Below are 17,359 nucleotides of genomic sequence, written 5' to 3'. Positions count from 1 at the left end.
CTGGGAGAACCAAAACACTTTCTCCCTAAACACGGCCAAATTCAAGGGTTTGTGGAAGGAATAGGATTGGGTACTTGGACATCGGAATTACCTTTAGTCTTTTATTTAGATTCAATGGGCCGTTCTGCCCACGTTTTATAATTTTAAACAGTGTCTTTCTCCATTCATTAATCTCCCCCCTCTTTCGTTTATCTCTAGGTCAATATAGCTCTCGGTTACGATTGAAAAGAGTGTATTTTTTTTTGTTTGCCTCCCACTATATTTGAAATGCTGTTCCCATGTTGTGGTTAAAAGTATTTAAATCATAAATCCTTAAACTCCTAAGCAGGTCAATCTGCCGACAATCTGTCGGTTGAATTACAGAGTAGTTTCAACGTCAAACTACACTAGGTCTATTCACTGCTTGTCCCCTGGTTTCCCAAAAATGGAATGCAAGTCTACCGCAGCTCATATTCCATAGGATCCGCGCTGACAGTTTGTGAAATAATTCCACACTTTCCTAGCAAGTGTGAATTCGGATAGCCTTGCGCTCGCCTGGAACAGGTACCATTCCCGGTTGAAGGTGGAAAATGATTAAATATAAATGGGACATCTGAAAAGTTTAAAATTTGAACGGAAGTAATATTCTCATTGCAACAACAGTCCTGTTAAACCAAGCCAGCTATGGTTTATTGATCTGGGTAACATCCTTCAACAGATATCACCTTTATTTGTTCTTGTGTTCTCTTCTCGCTTGTTTACTGTTTGGTATTCACATTCTATCTATATAAGTTCTCGTGCAAATGCTTCTTTTTTAACCACCTTCATTACTTTTTTTCTGAGATTTATTACTCCCTTTTCATATCCTGCTTTTGTGTTTGATTCTTGCTCTCCTCCAGTTCCCTCACACAGGTATAATTCTTCTCCCCCGCCCCCAGTTATCGAGTTACTGTATCTCTGTAGGCTTTTTGTCCCGTCCCCCCCCCCCCCCATTATTTATTATTAACTTCTCTCCCTCTCCTCTTGCAGAGATCCCGCTGTGCGCAGGCTGCAACCAGCACATCCTGGATAAGTTCATCCTGAAGGTACTGGACCGCTCTTGGCACAGCAAGTGCCTGAAATGCGCTGACTGCCAGGCGCAGCTGACAGACAAATGTTTCTCCAGGGCCGGGAGCGTTTACTGCAAGGAAGACTTTTTCAAGTGAGTCACTTCGGGTTGCATGTGGCAACGGTCAAAGGGCAGCGTGGCCCAAGAAAAACACGTGCACAGGTTGGGAGGTGGGGGGGGTTAGGGGGGTGGTTGTGGGGGGAGGGGGAGTGGTTGCAGAGAAGCACCATCCCCACTCACTATCCATTCCCAGCACATCCACTGCACTGACCCTCCAGAGGGAACGTTGGCCTTCCATGATCCCGTGGCTGAAAGGGGTAAATTGATATGCACAATGTTATGATTTGATAATTATTTTTCACTGTCGCTGCGTTAAGTACAGTTAAAGTCTATTATATAGGTACTTGCCCCGGGGCACTTGCCATAATATGTTACCTTCCCTCCTTTCTAAGTGGCCCAGTTTCACCCCTGCAGACTGACAAATTGCAGATTGCATCACGTAAATCGCCAGGTAGAAATCCGGGCCGATATATCTATAACCCAGCCGGCAACCTCGTTTCAAATACAATTTTCATACGGACTTTCCATCTTAACACTGGCGTGTAAAATATCACGAATTGTTCATGTTTGATGCTGTTTAATGTTTGATGTACTGTTCTAGATTTGTGTTGTTGTAAGAATGCAGATGAATCCTGTGACTTGTATATGTCCAGAGTGAGGGAGATCGCTGTAAATAAAAGCCATATCAACACTGTCCCTTCCATACTTCCCGCCCATTCAGCAGCAATCCGCATTAGTCTGGATGTACAGCTGGTGTGCTACATTGAGTGCTTTGTTGCCCTCATTTTGTGTCTTATTAGGTTTGCTCCATTTGAAATCCAAGACAAAACGCACAGGTCAGATCAGAAAAAAACAGTTAAAGAGGGGCGGGTCTGTTTAAATAACAAGTCACAACAGAGAGGGGCGGAATATTTCCTGTCAGAGGGAGAGGATAAACGTGCTTACACTGTTTAGAGCGAGTTACTTGAACAGGTTGGACTGAAATGAGGTAATTGACCAAATCGTGTCTGATAGATAGCAAGCGGAGTACACACATTGGGCTGCGCTCCACAGGTGGGCGGCTGTTGAGTAACTGGTACTTTCTGTGGAATTAAGATGGCTGTATCAATATTATAGGCGACTATGGGATGGTTCGTGTCAACATTACGAAACCTGCTGCATTAAGATTGTGCATCAATAGTTTGCGGTTTCCGTCCTGAGAATTTTATACAATTAACAATTAATTCCATGCAGTTTGCCAATTTGAGAACCTCATCTGCTAAAAGAATCGGTCTGCCCAAGTCTGGGATTTTGCTGACCTTTATTTATTAATAATGGGACGCTGTTGAGCGAAACTATATTCCGCGGTTTGGCCCTACAGTGTAGGCCTGTTATTTAAGTATTTAAAACAAGTCATGGGGCGGGGGGGGTGCGGATTCACACCACCAATTCTTCACCTTTTGAGAAAGCGCTGGCCTCAGGGAAAGGGCATTGAGAAAGGAAACGGGGGGTTATTCTGGGAAGAATGGTCTCCGACCTAACCCTGAATGCTCCAGCCTTGACCAGAGTTACACAGCAAAAATATAATTATCAAATTCAAACTGTGAGAAAGTAAATGATTCGAAATAAACCGAGATATGTACCTAAAGAGCGAGCTAAACGTATATATAGTTTATATATGCAATATTCTTATATATACATATTGAGAGCGATAGCTATCTGATAGATCGAATTGTAGATATTCTTATAGTCATATAGATAAAGATACAGGCAGATTACAATTTCACATGCTCTTGCTTCATCAGCTGCCTGCTGCATAATCAGTGCAAGCCGCCTAGTTACCACAGGACAAGGAGGAAGCCGACTTGATTTGCAGGCTTCATAGCTGACAGCTGGTATATTGGCACTGCGAGAGAGAACGAGTGGTCGGCTAGATTTGCAAAGGCTTTTGTGGAACTAAAGATGGGGGAGGTTGGAGTGGGGAGGGGGCGGGGTGGCTGGAGGTGGGAGGGCGAACGAAAATAAAAAAATATTGTACAGCGCATAAAGAAAGATGTTGGTTTTAAACTGGAGTCTGCTTTCGTTGCCCTGTTTTGGGACAGACTCGTTCTTTTCGTGTCAGTTATTATTCTTAATTCCAAATGCACACATGTGGATAAAACGTAGTGTTTCAGAAACCCTGTGTTGTATTTGGCATTTTCAGCGCAGGTTTGATTTTATGCTCTCTCTCTCTCTCTCTCTATCTGCTCTCGTCTTTCTGTGTTTTTCACCCCCCCCTCTCCCTCTGATTTATCCCCTTGACCCAAATGCTGAAGATTAACTTCTGCGGGTTTCCCACTGAATTACACTGAAAATCCGAACATTTAATCACCTCGCCAAACAACATCTGTCTCCTCTAAAAAAAAATGCCGTTTGTTTCCTGGTTTGAGTTGAAGGCATTAATATCTATTGAAATTAAGGTCATGTCTTTAGGGGGAAAAATGCAGAATGTCAACAAATGCACCTTTTGCCCCTGTGAAGTCAAAGTTGGCTCTTCACAGTTTAAAGTGGGATGGGGCAAGAGTCGGGATGGAGTTGGATCTTTGTTAAAAAGGTAAATCGTGCAGCTTCTGTGAAACCGGGACTGTTCTGTTCCTGGCGTTGGGATCAGTACTGACATTGGAGTGATCTTTATTTGGGAATAGTATACCATCACTATTTAAATAAGGCAGGTCGTCAAGCGTGGTCACTGCTTAAATTTGGGAAGGTTATTTAACCGGGTAATTTTAAGGTAATTCTCGAAATGATGCCGGTGTTTAAACTCCCCTCACCCTAATCTCTACAAGGGGACATTGTCCGGGCATTGTTTAAACGCGACCGGTTTGATAAGCGGAATATTGTGTGATCTTTGGTTACATCTGAGTGATCTTTAAGGCGGAATATTGCGGATTTTTGAATAGTGCATCTGTTTGGCGGCAGGGTTAGATCTGACGCATTTGTATTAGGAATTTAACATTAGGAAGTTTTTTTTAAAAAAAACATCTTCAACCGGTTTAGAAACCAGGACTCAGAGGCTGTTTTGAGGTGTAATTTCTATAAAATTCCTTCGCTGTCTTGTGCGGGGCTGTGTGCCTCCATTAACCCTTCACTGAACCGGCGGATGGTATTTCACAAGAGGAATTGACGGTCATTGTGCGATACTCCATAACCCAGGTAGCAATTCAGCGGGGGGAATTCCTATTCCCCTCCAAACACGCTTCACATGTATCAGCAATAATACCCTTTGGCGAACACGCAAGAACATAAACACGATTTAAGACTTTTGTGTTAATTGCTAAAAATAGGAAAACGAAGTGTATTTAAACGAACGCCAGTTGGAATTTCCTATTCCATAATCATGCCTGCCCCGTTTTAGCAGTTTCAAACTGAAATCGGAGCCCACGGGACGTTGGGATAAAGGAAAGCCTGCGAATTTATACGTTGTGCACCGTTCGGGACCAGGCAGAAACGCGCGAAGCTCCGATGATACTTTTATCCCTTCGATTTCAAACGGAATAAAAATCTGAGGCTCTGTTATGCGAAACAAATATGTCTGAGAATATGAACAAGAGCTTCCTATTTAACGGTGCTCAACGCAAACGAACATTGGCAAAAGTAACTTTATAACCGTAGGATTGTGAGGGACGGGCAGCCAGAAACAAACCCAGTTCACAGGCAGGAGATAGAAATATAATCAATTCTAATAAGGAAATAGAACCTGGAACAAAAGGATCAGTAAGAAAGTGCTTAGGATTCCAGGGCTGAATGTGACAGAATATGAAGAACAAACGGGGCTGATGAACGTCAGCCAGATTAGAGGGTGAAGTGTGATCTGGATTAGAGGGTGAAGTGTGATCTGGATTAGAGGGTGAAGTGTGATCCGGATTAGAGGGTGAAGTGTGATCTGGATTAGAGGGTGAAGTGTGATCCGGATTAGAGGGTGAAGTGTGATCTGGATTAGAGGGTGAAGTGTGATCTGGATTAGAGGGTGAAGTGTGATCCGGGTTAGAGGGTGAAGTGTGATCCGGATTAGAGGGTGAAGTGTGATCTGGATTAGAGGGTGAAGTGTGATCCGGGTTAGAGGGTGAAGTGTGATCCGGATTAGAGGGTGAAGTGTGATCTGGATTAGAGGGTGAAGTGTGATCCGGGTTAGAGGGTGAAGTGTGATCCGGATTAGAGGGTGAAGTGTGATCCGGATTAGAGGGTGAAGTGTGATCCGGGTTAGAGGGTGAATTGTGATCCAGATTAGAGGGTGAAGTGTGATCCGGATTAGAGGGTGAAGTGTGATCTGGGTTAGAGGGTGAATTGTGATCCAGATTAGAGGGTGAAGTGTGATCCGGGTTAGAGGGTGAAGTGTGATCCGGATTAGAGGGTGAAGTGTGATCTGGATTAGAGGGTGAAGTGTGATCCGGGTTAGAGGGTGAAGTGTGATCCGGGTTAGAGGGTGAAGTGTGATCCGGATTAGAGGGTGAAGTGTGATCCGGATTAGAGGGTGAAATGTGATCCGGGTTAGAGGGTGAATTGTGATCCAGGTTAGAGGGTGAATTGTGATCCGGATTAGAGGGTGAAGTGTGATCCGGGTTAGAGGGTGAAGTGTGATCCGGATTAGTGGGTGAAGTGTGAGCCGGTTAAAGGGTGAAATGTGATCCTGATTGGAGGGTGAATTGTAACGCAGATTAAAGGGCGAAGTGTGATCCAGATTATGGGGCGAAGTGTTATCTGGATTAGAGCGTGAAGTGTGATCCGGGTTAGAGGGTGAAGTATTATCTGGGTTAGGGGGTGAGGTGTGATCCAGATTAGTGTGTGAAGTGTGATCCGGATTAGAGGGTGAAGTCTGATCCAGATTGGAAGGTGAAGTCTCACTGGCTGGTGAAGTGTGCACTGAATTTTAGAGTGAGTTTCACGGGGACTCCTTCTGTTCTTTCCACCTGAGCTATCCCACATTGGAAATTCCTTTCCTTGCTGTGAGCGACTATAGTCCGGCCAAGCAACTCAGATCAGACCTGGAGACTGAACATTGCTTTATATCACGGGGTAGTTCGGCCGCTTCTGACGATCAGAACAGTAAAGAAAACTTTCATAAAACCTGTGAACTCTTTGTTCTCCCTTATCTTTCCATTAAAAGATCTGGACTCCAGACTTGCTCAGTAACTCACGGTCGAAATGTTCCAGGCTTGTTTTCTTTCTTGCTTATCAGTGTAGAGGATTTCAAAAACAGCTCCCCGTGTAATCATTCCCCATCGAAAAATGAAATATATCGGTTGCAAACATGCTTTAATGATACATTGATGTGAACCTCTGAGCCTCACAGCAGGATTTGGTTAACTTGGTGTGTGTAACTAAGACTTGTCCATAATTAATAGTGAAATTCCTTGGCGCAATAACTCATTTAGTGATCACTTGATGTGTGTGAGACCTCCTTGTATTACGGGAACAGCCAGAGAGGATAGATACTGTTTCCAGCGAAGCTGAGGAAGCAGTGAATGGTTCGTTCTCTGCTGACTTTACCTGTGGCGAGTTTACCTTTGGTTTAATTTTACTGAAACAATTCACTCCTATTTACTCCTAAATTTGTGTGTGTGTGTGTGCTGTGTGTGTGCGTATTTGTGTGTGTATGTGTACTTGTGTGTGTGTGGGGGGGGGGGGGTATTTGTGTGTGCGCGTATTTGTGTGTATATTCGTGTTGGTTTGTGTATTTGTGTGTGCGTATATTTGTGTGTGTGTATTTTGTGTATCTGTGTGTATATTTGTGTGTGTATTTGTTTGTGTATATGTTTGTGTGAATTTGTGTGTGTATTTGCGTGTGCATTTGCGTGTATTTGTATGTGTGTATTTGTATATTTGTGTGTGTGTATTTTGTGTATTTGTGTGTATATTTTGTATTTTTGTGTATATTTATGTGTGTATATTTGTTTGCGCGCGTGTATTTTATGTATTTGTGTGTGTCTTTTGTGGACTTGTTTGTGTGTATTTTATCTATTTGTGTGTGTGTATATATTTGTTCGTGTGTGTGTGCGTGTACTCAATCCAGGGGCTGCTGACAACCGAGACACGGAACTCGATTCCCCCTCACACACACACCCAATTCCCCATTCTAATGGGATGCTTTACAAGCCTGCGATGTAACCTGATGGTTTTATTGTTGTTGCGGAACGTCACAATGAGGAAACCATGAAATCTGAAGGTCAGGGTAGATCAGCAGCCTTGGAAACTGAGCAAAAGCTATGGGTGAATCACTTCTTGCAGATAGGCTCGCCGTGAAACTTGCGGGCCTCTGCGACTTCCCTACCGGAGGCTGGGACTCCCGAGTTCACTTCCCATCTCGGAATGAAGCCATCCTTCCCTTAAATTTCACATCCTTCCCCGAGGCTGGGCTTCCACAGCATCTGTAGACTCGCTGCAAAGCCTTTACTCGTATTTTTACTGTAAGCTACGAGTCAGGACCCTAACCGTCTCCACTGACAAATTTGCATTACACTCATTGGATTATGCCACATTGGGATGAATTACATTTTTTTTTAAAGATCAGTTAGTTAAACTAGGGCAAGACAAAAGCGCCAGGATCCGAAAGGATACACTGCAAAATACCGAAGAAGCTGAGGGAGGGAATTGCATTAAGGCCTGAGGAATTACATTTCCGGGTGAATATTGAGCGGGGCTGCCCGCCGGTAGACTGGAGGGTGCTCAGATAGACCCCGGGATATATTTTGATCATTAATTTAGGTGAAAATTACCAAGTACCTAAATAAAGAGAAACTCGTGATGTCGCACAATCTTCAGTTCTGTGGCCACTTCTGCTCATTGTGTGCAGCAATGATAAACCAGGAAAAAGTCGTCTCTGAATTTGTAGATGAAAGCAAAATAGGCAAAATAGGAAGTACTTGGAGGAATATTGGTAAGGTGGCGGGTGGGGAATGGCCTTAAAAGTTGCAAATGAAATTCAATGACAGTAAGTGTGAACTGATGCATTTTGGTAAAAAAAAAATAAACGGCAGCAATTATACTTAGATGTAGGCTCAGTGTTGCGAAAGAGCTGCAGCATTTGAGGTTATAGGATCACATGATATTAAAGGCAACATCTCAGGTTGATAAAAGCGTAAAACAAAACGTTGAAATTGCATAGAATGTACAACACAGAAACAGGCATTCGGCCCAATCAGCCCATGCCAGCTTTTATATTCCTCTCGAGCCTCCTCCCATTCTTACCTCACTCTGTCATCATAACCCTGTAGAGAGTTCCATATTCCCACAGCACAGCCGGTAAAGAAGTTTTATCTGAATTCCCTATTTGATTGCTTGGTGACTATCTCATATTGATGCTTTCCAGTTTTGCTCTTTCCTACAAGTGGAAATATTCTCTGTGTCTCTACTCTCTCAAACCTTTGATCATTTTAAGGACGTCACTCTCCAGCCTTCAGGAGAAAGGAGACCCAGCCTGTTCATCCTTTCCTGATAGGTATAACTTCACAGGCAGTTCTGGCACCATCTTTGAAAGTCTTATTTTTCACCCTCTCCAACATGGCTGTATCATCTTTATAATATAATATGGTGACCAGAACTGCACACAGTACTCAAAATGTGGTTCAACCAATTTTTAAAAAAGTTTATGATAACATTTCAATTCTCTCCCTCCAGAAACAAACTCTAATGTTTGGCTTGCTTTTGTTATGGCCTTATTAACCTGTGGCACAATTTTTAATGATTTGTGTATTTATACTCTCAATGTTCCCTTTAAAATTTAGTTGTCGAGAACAACCCATTGATTTCAGCACATGGTCCCTTTTAATTTTTTAGCAGTGCTGCATACATTCATTACTTGTCACAGAACAAGGCTTATGTGATATATTTCAGAGTGCTGCAAAGCCATGTACCCATTCAGCTTTGTGGAAACCCAATCCCTCTTTTTCCTCCACATTTCTGGTAATATGTGGTCTTCTTGTTTCTTTTCCCAAAATGTAATATCTCACACATATCTAGGCTGAAATTCATTTGCCAACATTATGTCCAATTCTGCAAGTTTGTTAATGTCTGCTTATAATTTGTTGCAGTCCCTCTCAGTATTGACTATCCCTCTCACTTTAGTGTTGTCCGCACATTTAGAAATTGTATTTTTGATATCAAAGTCCTTGGGGGACCCTGCTTCCCATCTTTTGATACTCTGAATGGTTACCTTTAACACCTATTCTCTGCTTCCTGTCACTCAGCCAGCCAGCTATCTTTACTGCAATTTGTCCATGTGCTGACTTTATTGATTAATCTATTAGATGGTATCTCATCAAAGTTCTTTTGGAAGTCTAGTTATATTATATCTAGTGCATTACCCTGGTCTACCCTCTGTTACTTTCTCAAATGATTTGCTCAACTAAATGCTTTCCCTTTTGAAAGCTCTGTGACTATTCATTATTATATTTTTGGTTCCTAGCTGTTTTTCTATTTTCTTCTTTGGCAGGGTTTTCATTATTTTTCCTAATATCCATGTTAAGCCAACTGGTCTATAAATCTTTAGACATGTTCTATCTGCCATATTAAATATAGGTGTAGCATTAAGTGCCTGCCAGTCCTCTGGCACTTTACCTTTCCTAATGAATTATTAAATATGAGAAATAGTGCCACTGCTCTGTCTTTCCTAGATTCTTTTAAAATGCGTGGTTTCATTCCGTCCAGACTAGGTGTTTTGTCTCTGAGTCAGGGTCTGATCTGACTGTATGGCAAAGTGCACCCCTTTGCATAGAATTGCACAGTATAGAATTCTGGGTTTTATCTCACTATAGGACATAAAGGTCAATATGTAATGATGAGCCTATATGATACCTTTAGAAGGCATCAAGGATATTGTGTACTGTATTGACTCCACATTATAGGAAAAATATCGAGGCTTTAGAGGGACTGTACTGCAAATACACAAGGATAATGTGAGCAAATACACTCGGATAATGCGAGCAAATACACTAGGACAATGTGAGCAAATACACTAGGATAATGTGAGCAAATACACCAGGATAATGCGAACAAATACACTAGGATAATGCGAGCAAATACACTAGGATAATGTGAGCAAATACACTAGGATAATGTGAGCAAATAAATTAGGATAATGTGAGCAAATACACTAGGATAATGTGAGCAGATACACTTGGATAATGTGAGCAAATACACCAGGATAATGCGAGCAAATACACTAGGATAATGCAAGCAAATACACCAGGATAATGTGAGCCAATACACCAGGATAATGCGAGCAAATACACTAGGATAATGCGAGCAAATACACTAGGATAATGCAAGCAAATACACTAGGATAATGCAAGCAAATACACTAGGATAATGTGAGCAAATACAACTAGGATAATGTGAGTAAATACACTAGGATAATGTGAGCAAATACACTAGGATAATGTGAGCAAATACACCAGGATAATGCAAGCAAATACACTAGGATAATGCGAGCAAATACACTAGGATAATGCGAGCAAATACACTAGGATAATGTGAGCAAATACGCTAGGATAATGTGAGCAAATACAGTAGGATAATGTGAGCAAATACACTCAGATAATGTGAGCAAATACACCAGGATAATGTGAGCAAATAGACTAGGATAATGTGAGCAAATACACTAGGATAATGCGAGCAAATACACCAGGATAATGCGAGCAAATACACTAGGATAATGTGAGCAAATACACTAGGATAATGCGAGCAAATACACCAGGATAATGTGAGCAAATACACTTGGATAATGTGAGCAAATACACTAGGATAATGCGAGCAAATACACTAGGATAATGTGAGCAAATACACTAGGATAATGTGAGCAAATACACTAGGATAATGCGAGCAAATACACTAGGATAATGTGAGCAAATACGCTAGGATAATGTGAGCAAATACAGTAGGATAATGTGAGCAAATACACTCGGATAATGTGAGCAAATACACCAGGATAATGTGAGCAAATAGACTAGGATAATGTGAGCAAATACACTAGGATAATGCGAGCAAATACACCAGGATAATGCGAGCAAATACACTAGGATAATGTGAGCAAATACACTAGGATAATGCGAGCAAATACACCAGGATAATGCGAGCAAATACACTTGGATAATGTGAGCAAATACACTAGGATAATGCGAGCAAATACACTAGGACAATGTGAGCAAATACACTCGGATAATGTGAGCAAATACACTAGGATAATGCGAGCAAATACACTAGGATAATGTGAGCAAATACACTAGGATAATGTGAGCAAATACACTCGGATAATGTGAGCAAATACAAATATTAAGAAAGTTTTGAAAAATTGGCTCATTTTTCACTACAGCAATGCAGATTATGGAAAGATATGTTAGTATTTTAAATGATATAAGGGACAATGTAGATAGAAACAAATTGTTTTCAATAGTTATGGGGCCAAGAATAAGGGGCTGTATATGCAAGATAAATTTAGGAGATTTAGAGCAGAGGATAGGAGAAATTTCTTCACCTGGAAGGTTGTGAGTCTACAATTTACTTCCAGGTTTCATGGCTGAGGACCAAACCATATCAACATTCACGATTCCATTGAACAGATGGACAAAAGGAAAGGGGTTGAATTAATATAGGGACGGTGTGATTAGAAATATTTCCTTGTATGGATGATAAAAGTCAGTATGGACTGGTAAGGTCTGAAAGGCTTATTTTCATCATGTAAGTTCTTTGCATTTAAATGTATAGATTTGTGCTTCAGAGTCAGATTGTCCTTGACTCTTGAATTACCCCTCAGATTCTAATTATTTATTCTCAGGATATTGGTCTTGCAAGGCCACATTTATTATCTGTCACCAGTTGCCATGAGTAGGCCATGGTGAGCCTTGTCCTTGAAATGCTGCAGTCCTAGTGCTGATCAAGCTCCTGCAATAGTGTGAGTGGGAAATTCTAAGATATTGATCCAATGATGATGAAAGAATGGCAATACATGCCCAAGTCAGATGGTTTGTGATTTGGAGGAGTTGATGGTGATGGTGTAGCTTATCCTTAATTAGTTAAAATAAGTTTTGCACTAACATTTGAACTGGTAGAGAATTTAAATTGCATTGTTTTGAATTAAGATTGCACTGTAATGTAAAGGCAGCCTAGAGATAAATCAGTTTTATTCTCTCCTTCCATCTGGCTTGAATTTAACTAACTATGTCAGGTGCCACCAAATTTTACAATGCAGTTGTGCGAATACTTCCACCATGGCACTTTTATATAAAGTTAAAAAAATCCTGTTTCTTGGAAGCAATTTTCATATTGGGCTTTTCCCCCTTTATTGCTTAATGTTGGGAGTGTGTTTGTCTGGCTCCTCATTAAGTGTGTGCCTGGCTGAAATAGATGGCCATGATTCAGTGACAGAACTTGGGTTTCACTTGCCTGCGGTTGGATTCCTGAAGTGCATATCCCTAAATGTTCTTTCTCCACATTTGGCAACCAGACCATCGGTTTGCCTTGGCCCTCGACCTTGGAAATCACACCTCCCCCCCCCCTCGCCCCCCACCCCCCACTCCCTCCCTGAAATCTCCTTGCCCCTCTATCTCTCTCGCCTCTTTTAAAATGGCCCTCCAAAAAATACCTCTTTAACTAAACTTTTGGTCACTGTCCTAATATCTCCTTATATGGCTCAGTGCCAAACTTTGTCTGATTGCTGCTTCTCTGAAGTGCCTTGGGATATTTCACAACATTGAGGTGCCATATAAATGCAAGCTGTTGTTGAATGTTGAACCATTTACATTATGGAGTGCAGGCAAACTAGGGAGAACTGTATGCCTGGCATTGGCAGCAATCAATTTGAATATCTCAGCACCATTTATTTACTATAATTTCATTATCAATCTTTGGCATGAGCTGAATTTAATGTTATATGCAGCTTGCTATGAAACTGTTAATGGTTAAGAAACTGCAACAAACTGGTATTGAATGAAATGCAGATACTGCACTGCTGCAGAAGCAGAATCACTGCTCTTTACAGAGTGTGACAGGTCTACAATGCAGCAGTGCAGGCAGTAGTGAGATCTGAGAATTATTCTCACCATTGTTGAATCCTGCTCAGATTTGTCGCTTGCATAAAGCAGAGTGTTACATGAGCATTGTTCTACTTTCACTGGCATGAGTAACCAGTACCAGAATCAATGAATTATGAACATTGCTCACAATACCAGGGCAAAAGACTGGAGTAGTGGGTTGCTGACTATTGATGAAATAGAAATAGGTTTTTAAAAAGGTAGAATCTACACAACAATGCAATTTGCCTATCTATGTCTCTTTCTCCATCTCAGGTGGCCCAGAATGTTCTGGACCGGGACATCTCGCAATGCGTCTAGTTAGTTAAACATTTTCCTGTACCTTTCACCGTAAAGATTTTTTTTGCCATCTAAGTTGCTGGAGGTGCAAGTTGATTATGGTGCTTGAGGGCAACAGGACATGTAATACCTTAGTGAACAATAGTACCTACAGTGTATCTCCTTAACCAATAAGATTTAAGGAATGAGAAATAAATTAAAGAAACACTGAAAAAGGAAAGTTAATTAGAACTAAATAAAGTACAGAAAGAAAAATAGAGGGAAAGAAAGACTGAATTTAGAGAAAGAGAAAGAAGAGACTTAAAGGAAAGAGAAGAAAGCATTTAAATTTAAGTTTGGCATTTTTAAAAACTCCCAAAAACAATTCACTACCTGAAGGAATGAGACTCCAGCTTTTTAGTTGTCCACGTTCTGGGATGGAGAGATTGATTGACAGTTATTAACAATGATTATAATGGTAAAATGGTACTATTAATTACAATGCAGATTTTGCTGCAAAAATAACAGCATCTGAATGACATTATTATTAATATGCAATTCAGCCAACAACTTTATTGCGGGGAAGAGATACCCATGAATTGTGAATTGCCACATGTTGCTGCTCCACCATTACCTACACAAAAAGAGCATCTAATGCTTAACTTGCCCCTGGTTTTCATTAAGTTGCTGAATTAGTTGGTCATTAAGCTCACCACACAAAAATAATTCTAGTAATTATCAGCATAAGTACCTTTGTAATGACATGATAAAGTTAATCAACCTGGCTGACCTAGAAACTAAATAATTATAAATGTGGAGTTTTGTTTCATTCAGGTTGTGAATTATTTTAGGAGATTTTCAAAATATTAAATGTTATATTTAACCTTTTTCTTACTTTTCCATTGTGTTTGTTGTTTGCCTCTCTCTTACTCCAATCCTTCTTTCCCTCCCTATTTATTTTCCTATAGCTGATTTGGCATTGAATTCCTCCACTCTACTTTACCCTCCTTCTCAGTCCTTCCTCTGTTTATTTCTTAATCCTTTAATCTCATCAATTCAGGACAGACTCATTTTGTCCCACTACTTGCTGAAGTCAGAGAAGCCTTATTGCTTTCATCATGCCATTATCAATTCATACTTCCAGGCAAAATGTTTTAAAACCTTAATGCGCATTTATAAGTCTAAATAATGGGGCATGCTACAACATATGCCCATGGTATATATATATAAGAGTATAAGACTATAAGAACTATAAAAAATAGGAGCAGATTCAGTAGGACTATGACTGACCCTTGACCTCATGTCCACTTTTCTACCTGATCCCCCCTATCCCTTGATTCCCAAAAATCTATTGATCTCAGCCTTGGATATATTCAATAGTTGAATCTCCACAGCCCTCTGGGGTAGAGAATTTCAAAAATTCATAACTACTTGAGTGAAGAAATTTCTCCTCATCTGAATCCAAAATGACTTTCCCCGATCCTGAGACAATGCCCCCTAGTTCTAGACTCTCCAGCCAGGAGAAACATCCTCTCATCAACTATCTGTCAAGCCCTCTCAGCCTCTTATGCTTTCAATGAGACGACCTCTCATTCTTCTAAACTCCAGAGACTATAGGCCCATTCTACTTCATCTCTCCTCATAAAACAAGCTTCTCATCCCAGAAATCAATTTAATGAACTTTTGTTGCATCGCCTATAAGGCAAGTATAACCTTCCTTAGGTATGGAGACCAAAACTTGCACAGTTCTCCAGGTGCAGTCTCATAAAGCCATGTATAACTGCAGCAAGACTTATTTACTTTTGTACTTCAAACCCCTTGCAATACAGGCCAGCATACCACTTAACTTGCATATTGCTTGTTTTATCTGCTTGTTAATTTTCTGTGTTTCATGTACAAGGACACCCTCTGGACACCAACATTGAACAGTTTCTCATCATTTACCGAAGTGAATAACCTCACATTTCCCCATATTCTGCTCCACCTGCCATCTTCTTGCCTACTCACGTAACCTGCCTATATCCCTTTGTAGATTCATTGTGTCTCCTCACAGCATACTGCTCCTAGCTTTGAATTATCAGCAAACTTAGATGCATTACATTTGGTCCCTTCATCCAAGTCATTCATATAGATTATAAATAGATAAGGCCCCAATACTCATCTTGCAGGACCCCACTAGTAACAGTTTGCCAACTTACGAATGACCCATTTATTCCTACTGTCTGTTTCCTGTTCTTTAACCAATTATCTATCCATGCTAATATTTTATCCCCCAACACCATAACCCCATATTTGGCAATATCCTTTATAGTGGAATCTGACTAAATGCCTTCTGAAAATCCAAATGTACTGCCTCCATTGGTTCCTTTTTTGAATGATGTCTTATCAAATATTTGCTCCTGTAATTTTGAGCACTATTCCTTCCTGGGATTTGCCTTAATTGTGATCATTCAGGACACATTAATCTGAATTTCTTTATTTGTGCAATTATGCCCAGATGTGGCAGCTGAGCCCTGTAATACATTAGTACTTTATGAGAGTGTGCCAGCATAGAGCAAGCCATGTAGCACATTAATGCCACACAGCCCTCATACCACAAACTGTTAGCTAGGCCACTTTGCATATTGGAACATTGCATGACTGAATGCTGTCTAGCCTGAAAGTACATTAGCATATTATTTTGGTAGAGTGTTAGGTCTGTCCAAAAGAAAAACAATCATATCTAGTGCCAGATATTCCCTGTAATACTTTAGTCTATACTATGACACGGTGCTCAATTCTCCCCATGGGCAAAATTTCATGATTCTCTGTCAGCGGGTTTGCAGGTGGAGGGGGGTGCACAAAATTTCCTGGGTGGCTTTCCCACTGCCCTTCCACTGACCCTGACTTCTCCACAATTTTACAACGGGACAGGTGAGGCCCAGGCCTGCCTGCCTAATTGAAGCCTTTAAGTGGGCAATTAATAGCTGCCTAAGAAGCATTTCTGCCTGGCCTAAATTTTGAAGCAGGCAGGAGGAGTTCAGGAGCAGGGGTAGGCCCAGAAACCCACCTTGCCCAGGAAGCAGAGGGTGGGGTGCCTCCATCAATACCCACACGCACCCCCCCCACCCCGCCAACCACCCCCCCCCCCCCCCCACCCACAACCCCTACCCTGGCTTAATAAGATCTGCCCCTGCAGGTGCTCCCTCCCCACCCCGTCCTCTCCAACAACACCCCACACTCCCTCTGCCCATGCTCCCCGGACCTCACCTCCTCTCCTCACCTTGAGTGCCCCATCTTTACCTGGTCTTGGACTTTGAATCTCAATCTGTTTATAATCCTGGCAATGGCCACTACTGCTCCTGGCATTGCTGAGACCACAGAGCTGCTGGCCAATGAGATTGACTGGCAGTTCTCTGAGGCATGACCTGAGTGAAAGGCAGAAGTCCCATCTCCAGCCAATTAAAGCACGTTGGAGTATTAAGTGGCTGCAGGGCATCCAAAAAATCTTGGCCTATAGTACATGAATATATTGTGTCATGGAATGCTTGCTACCCAATGGTACATTCGGGTACTGTGTCATGGAGAGCTTAATTTTCCATGATATATTCATATACCCATGACAATAGGAGATTAGGAGATGATCTAATTGAGCTGTTTGATATAGGCAAAGGATTTGACAAGGTCAATAGAGAGAAATTGTTACCTGCAGTGCGACAGTCCAGAGAAAGGTTGCATAACTTTAAAATTCGAGCTTGACAGTTCAGGGATGATGCCAGAAAACACTTAGTCGCAGAATTGGTGATGGAAATCTGAAACTCTCTATCCCAAAAAAATGTCGAGGATATGTCACGTGAAAATTTACTGTGTCATGGAATGCTGAATGTTTCTAATGCCCATAAATTTACTGGATCATGGATTGTGGATGCACCTG

General features: G+C 41.3%; 1 protein-coding gene across 2 annotated transcripts in view; it reads left to right on the top strand.

The window, feature by feature from the left end:
- lhx4 (LIM homeobox 4) overlaps window positions 1-17,359 on the top strand; it is a 326,165-nt gene that overhangs the window by 243,554 nt on the left and 65,252 nt on the right. For both annotated transcript variants that reach the window (XM_041208942.1, XM_041208945.1), the window contains one exon: window positions 1,009-1,180. In XM_041208942.1, the coding sequence (XP_041064876.1) occupies window positions 1,009-1,180 (172 nt within the window). The remainder of the gene's footprint in view (window positions 1-1,008; window positions 1,181-17,359) is intronic.

Source organism: Carcharodon carcharias, chromosome 16 (assembly GCF_017639515.1).
Source record: "Carcharodon carcharias isolate sCarCar2 chromosome 16, sCarCar2.pri, whole genome shotgun sequence".
In the NCBI taxonomy this organism is placed as follows: Eukaryota; Metazoa; Chordata; class Chondrichthyes; order Lamniformes; family Lamnidae; genus Carcharodon; species Carcharodon carcharias.
The sequence above is the reverse complement of the archived record's forward strand: the minus strand, read 5'-3'. Positions and strand labels throughout refer to the sequence as shown.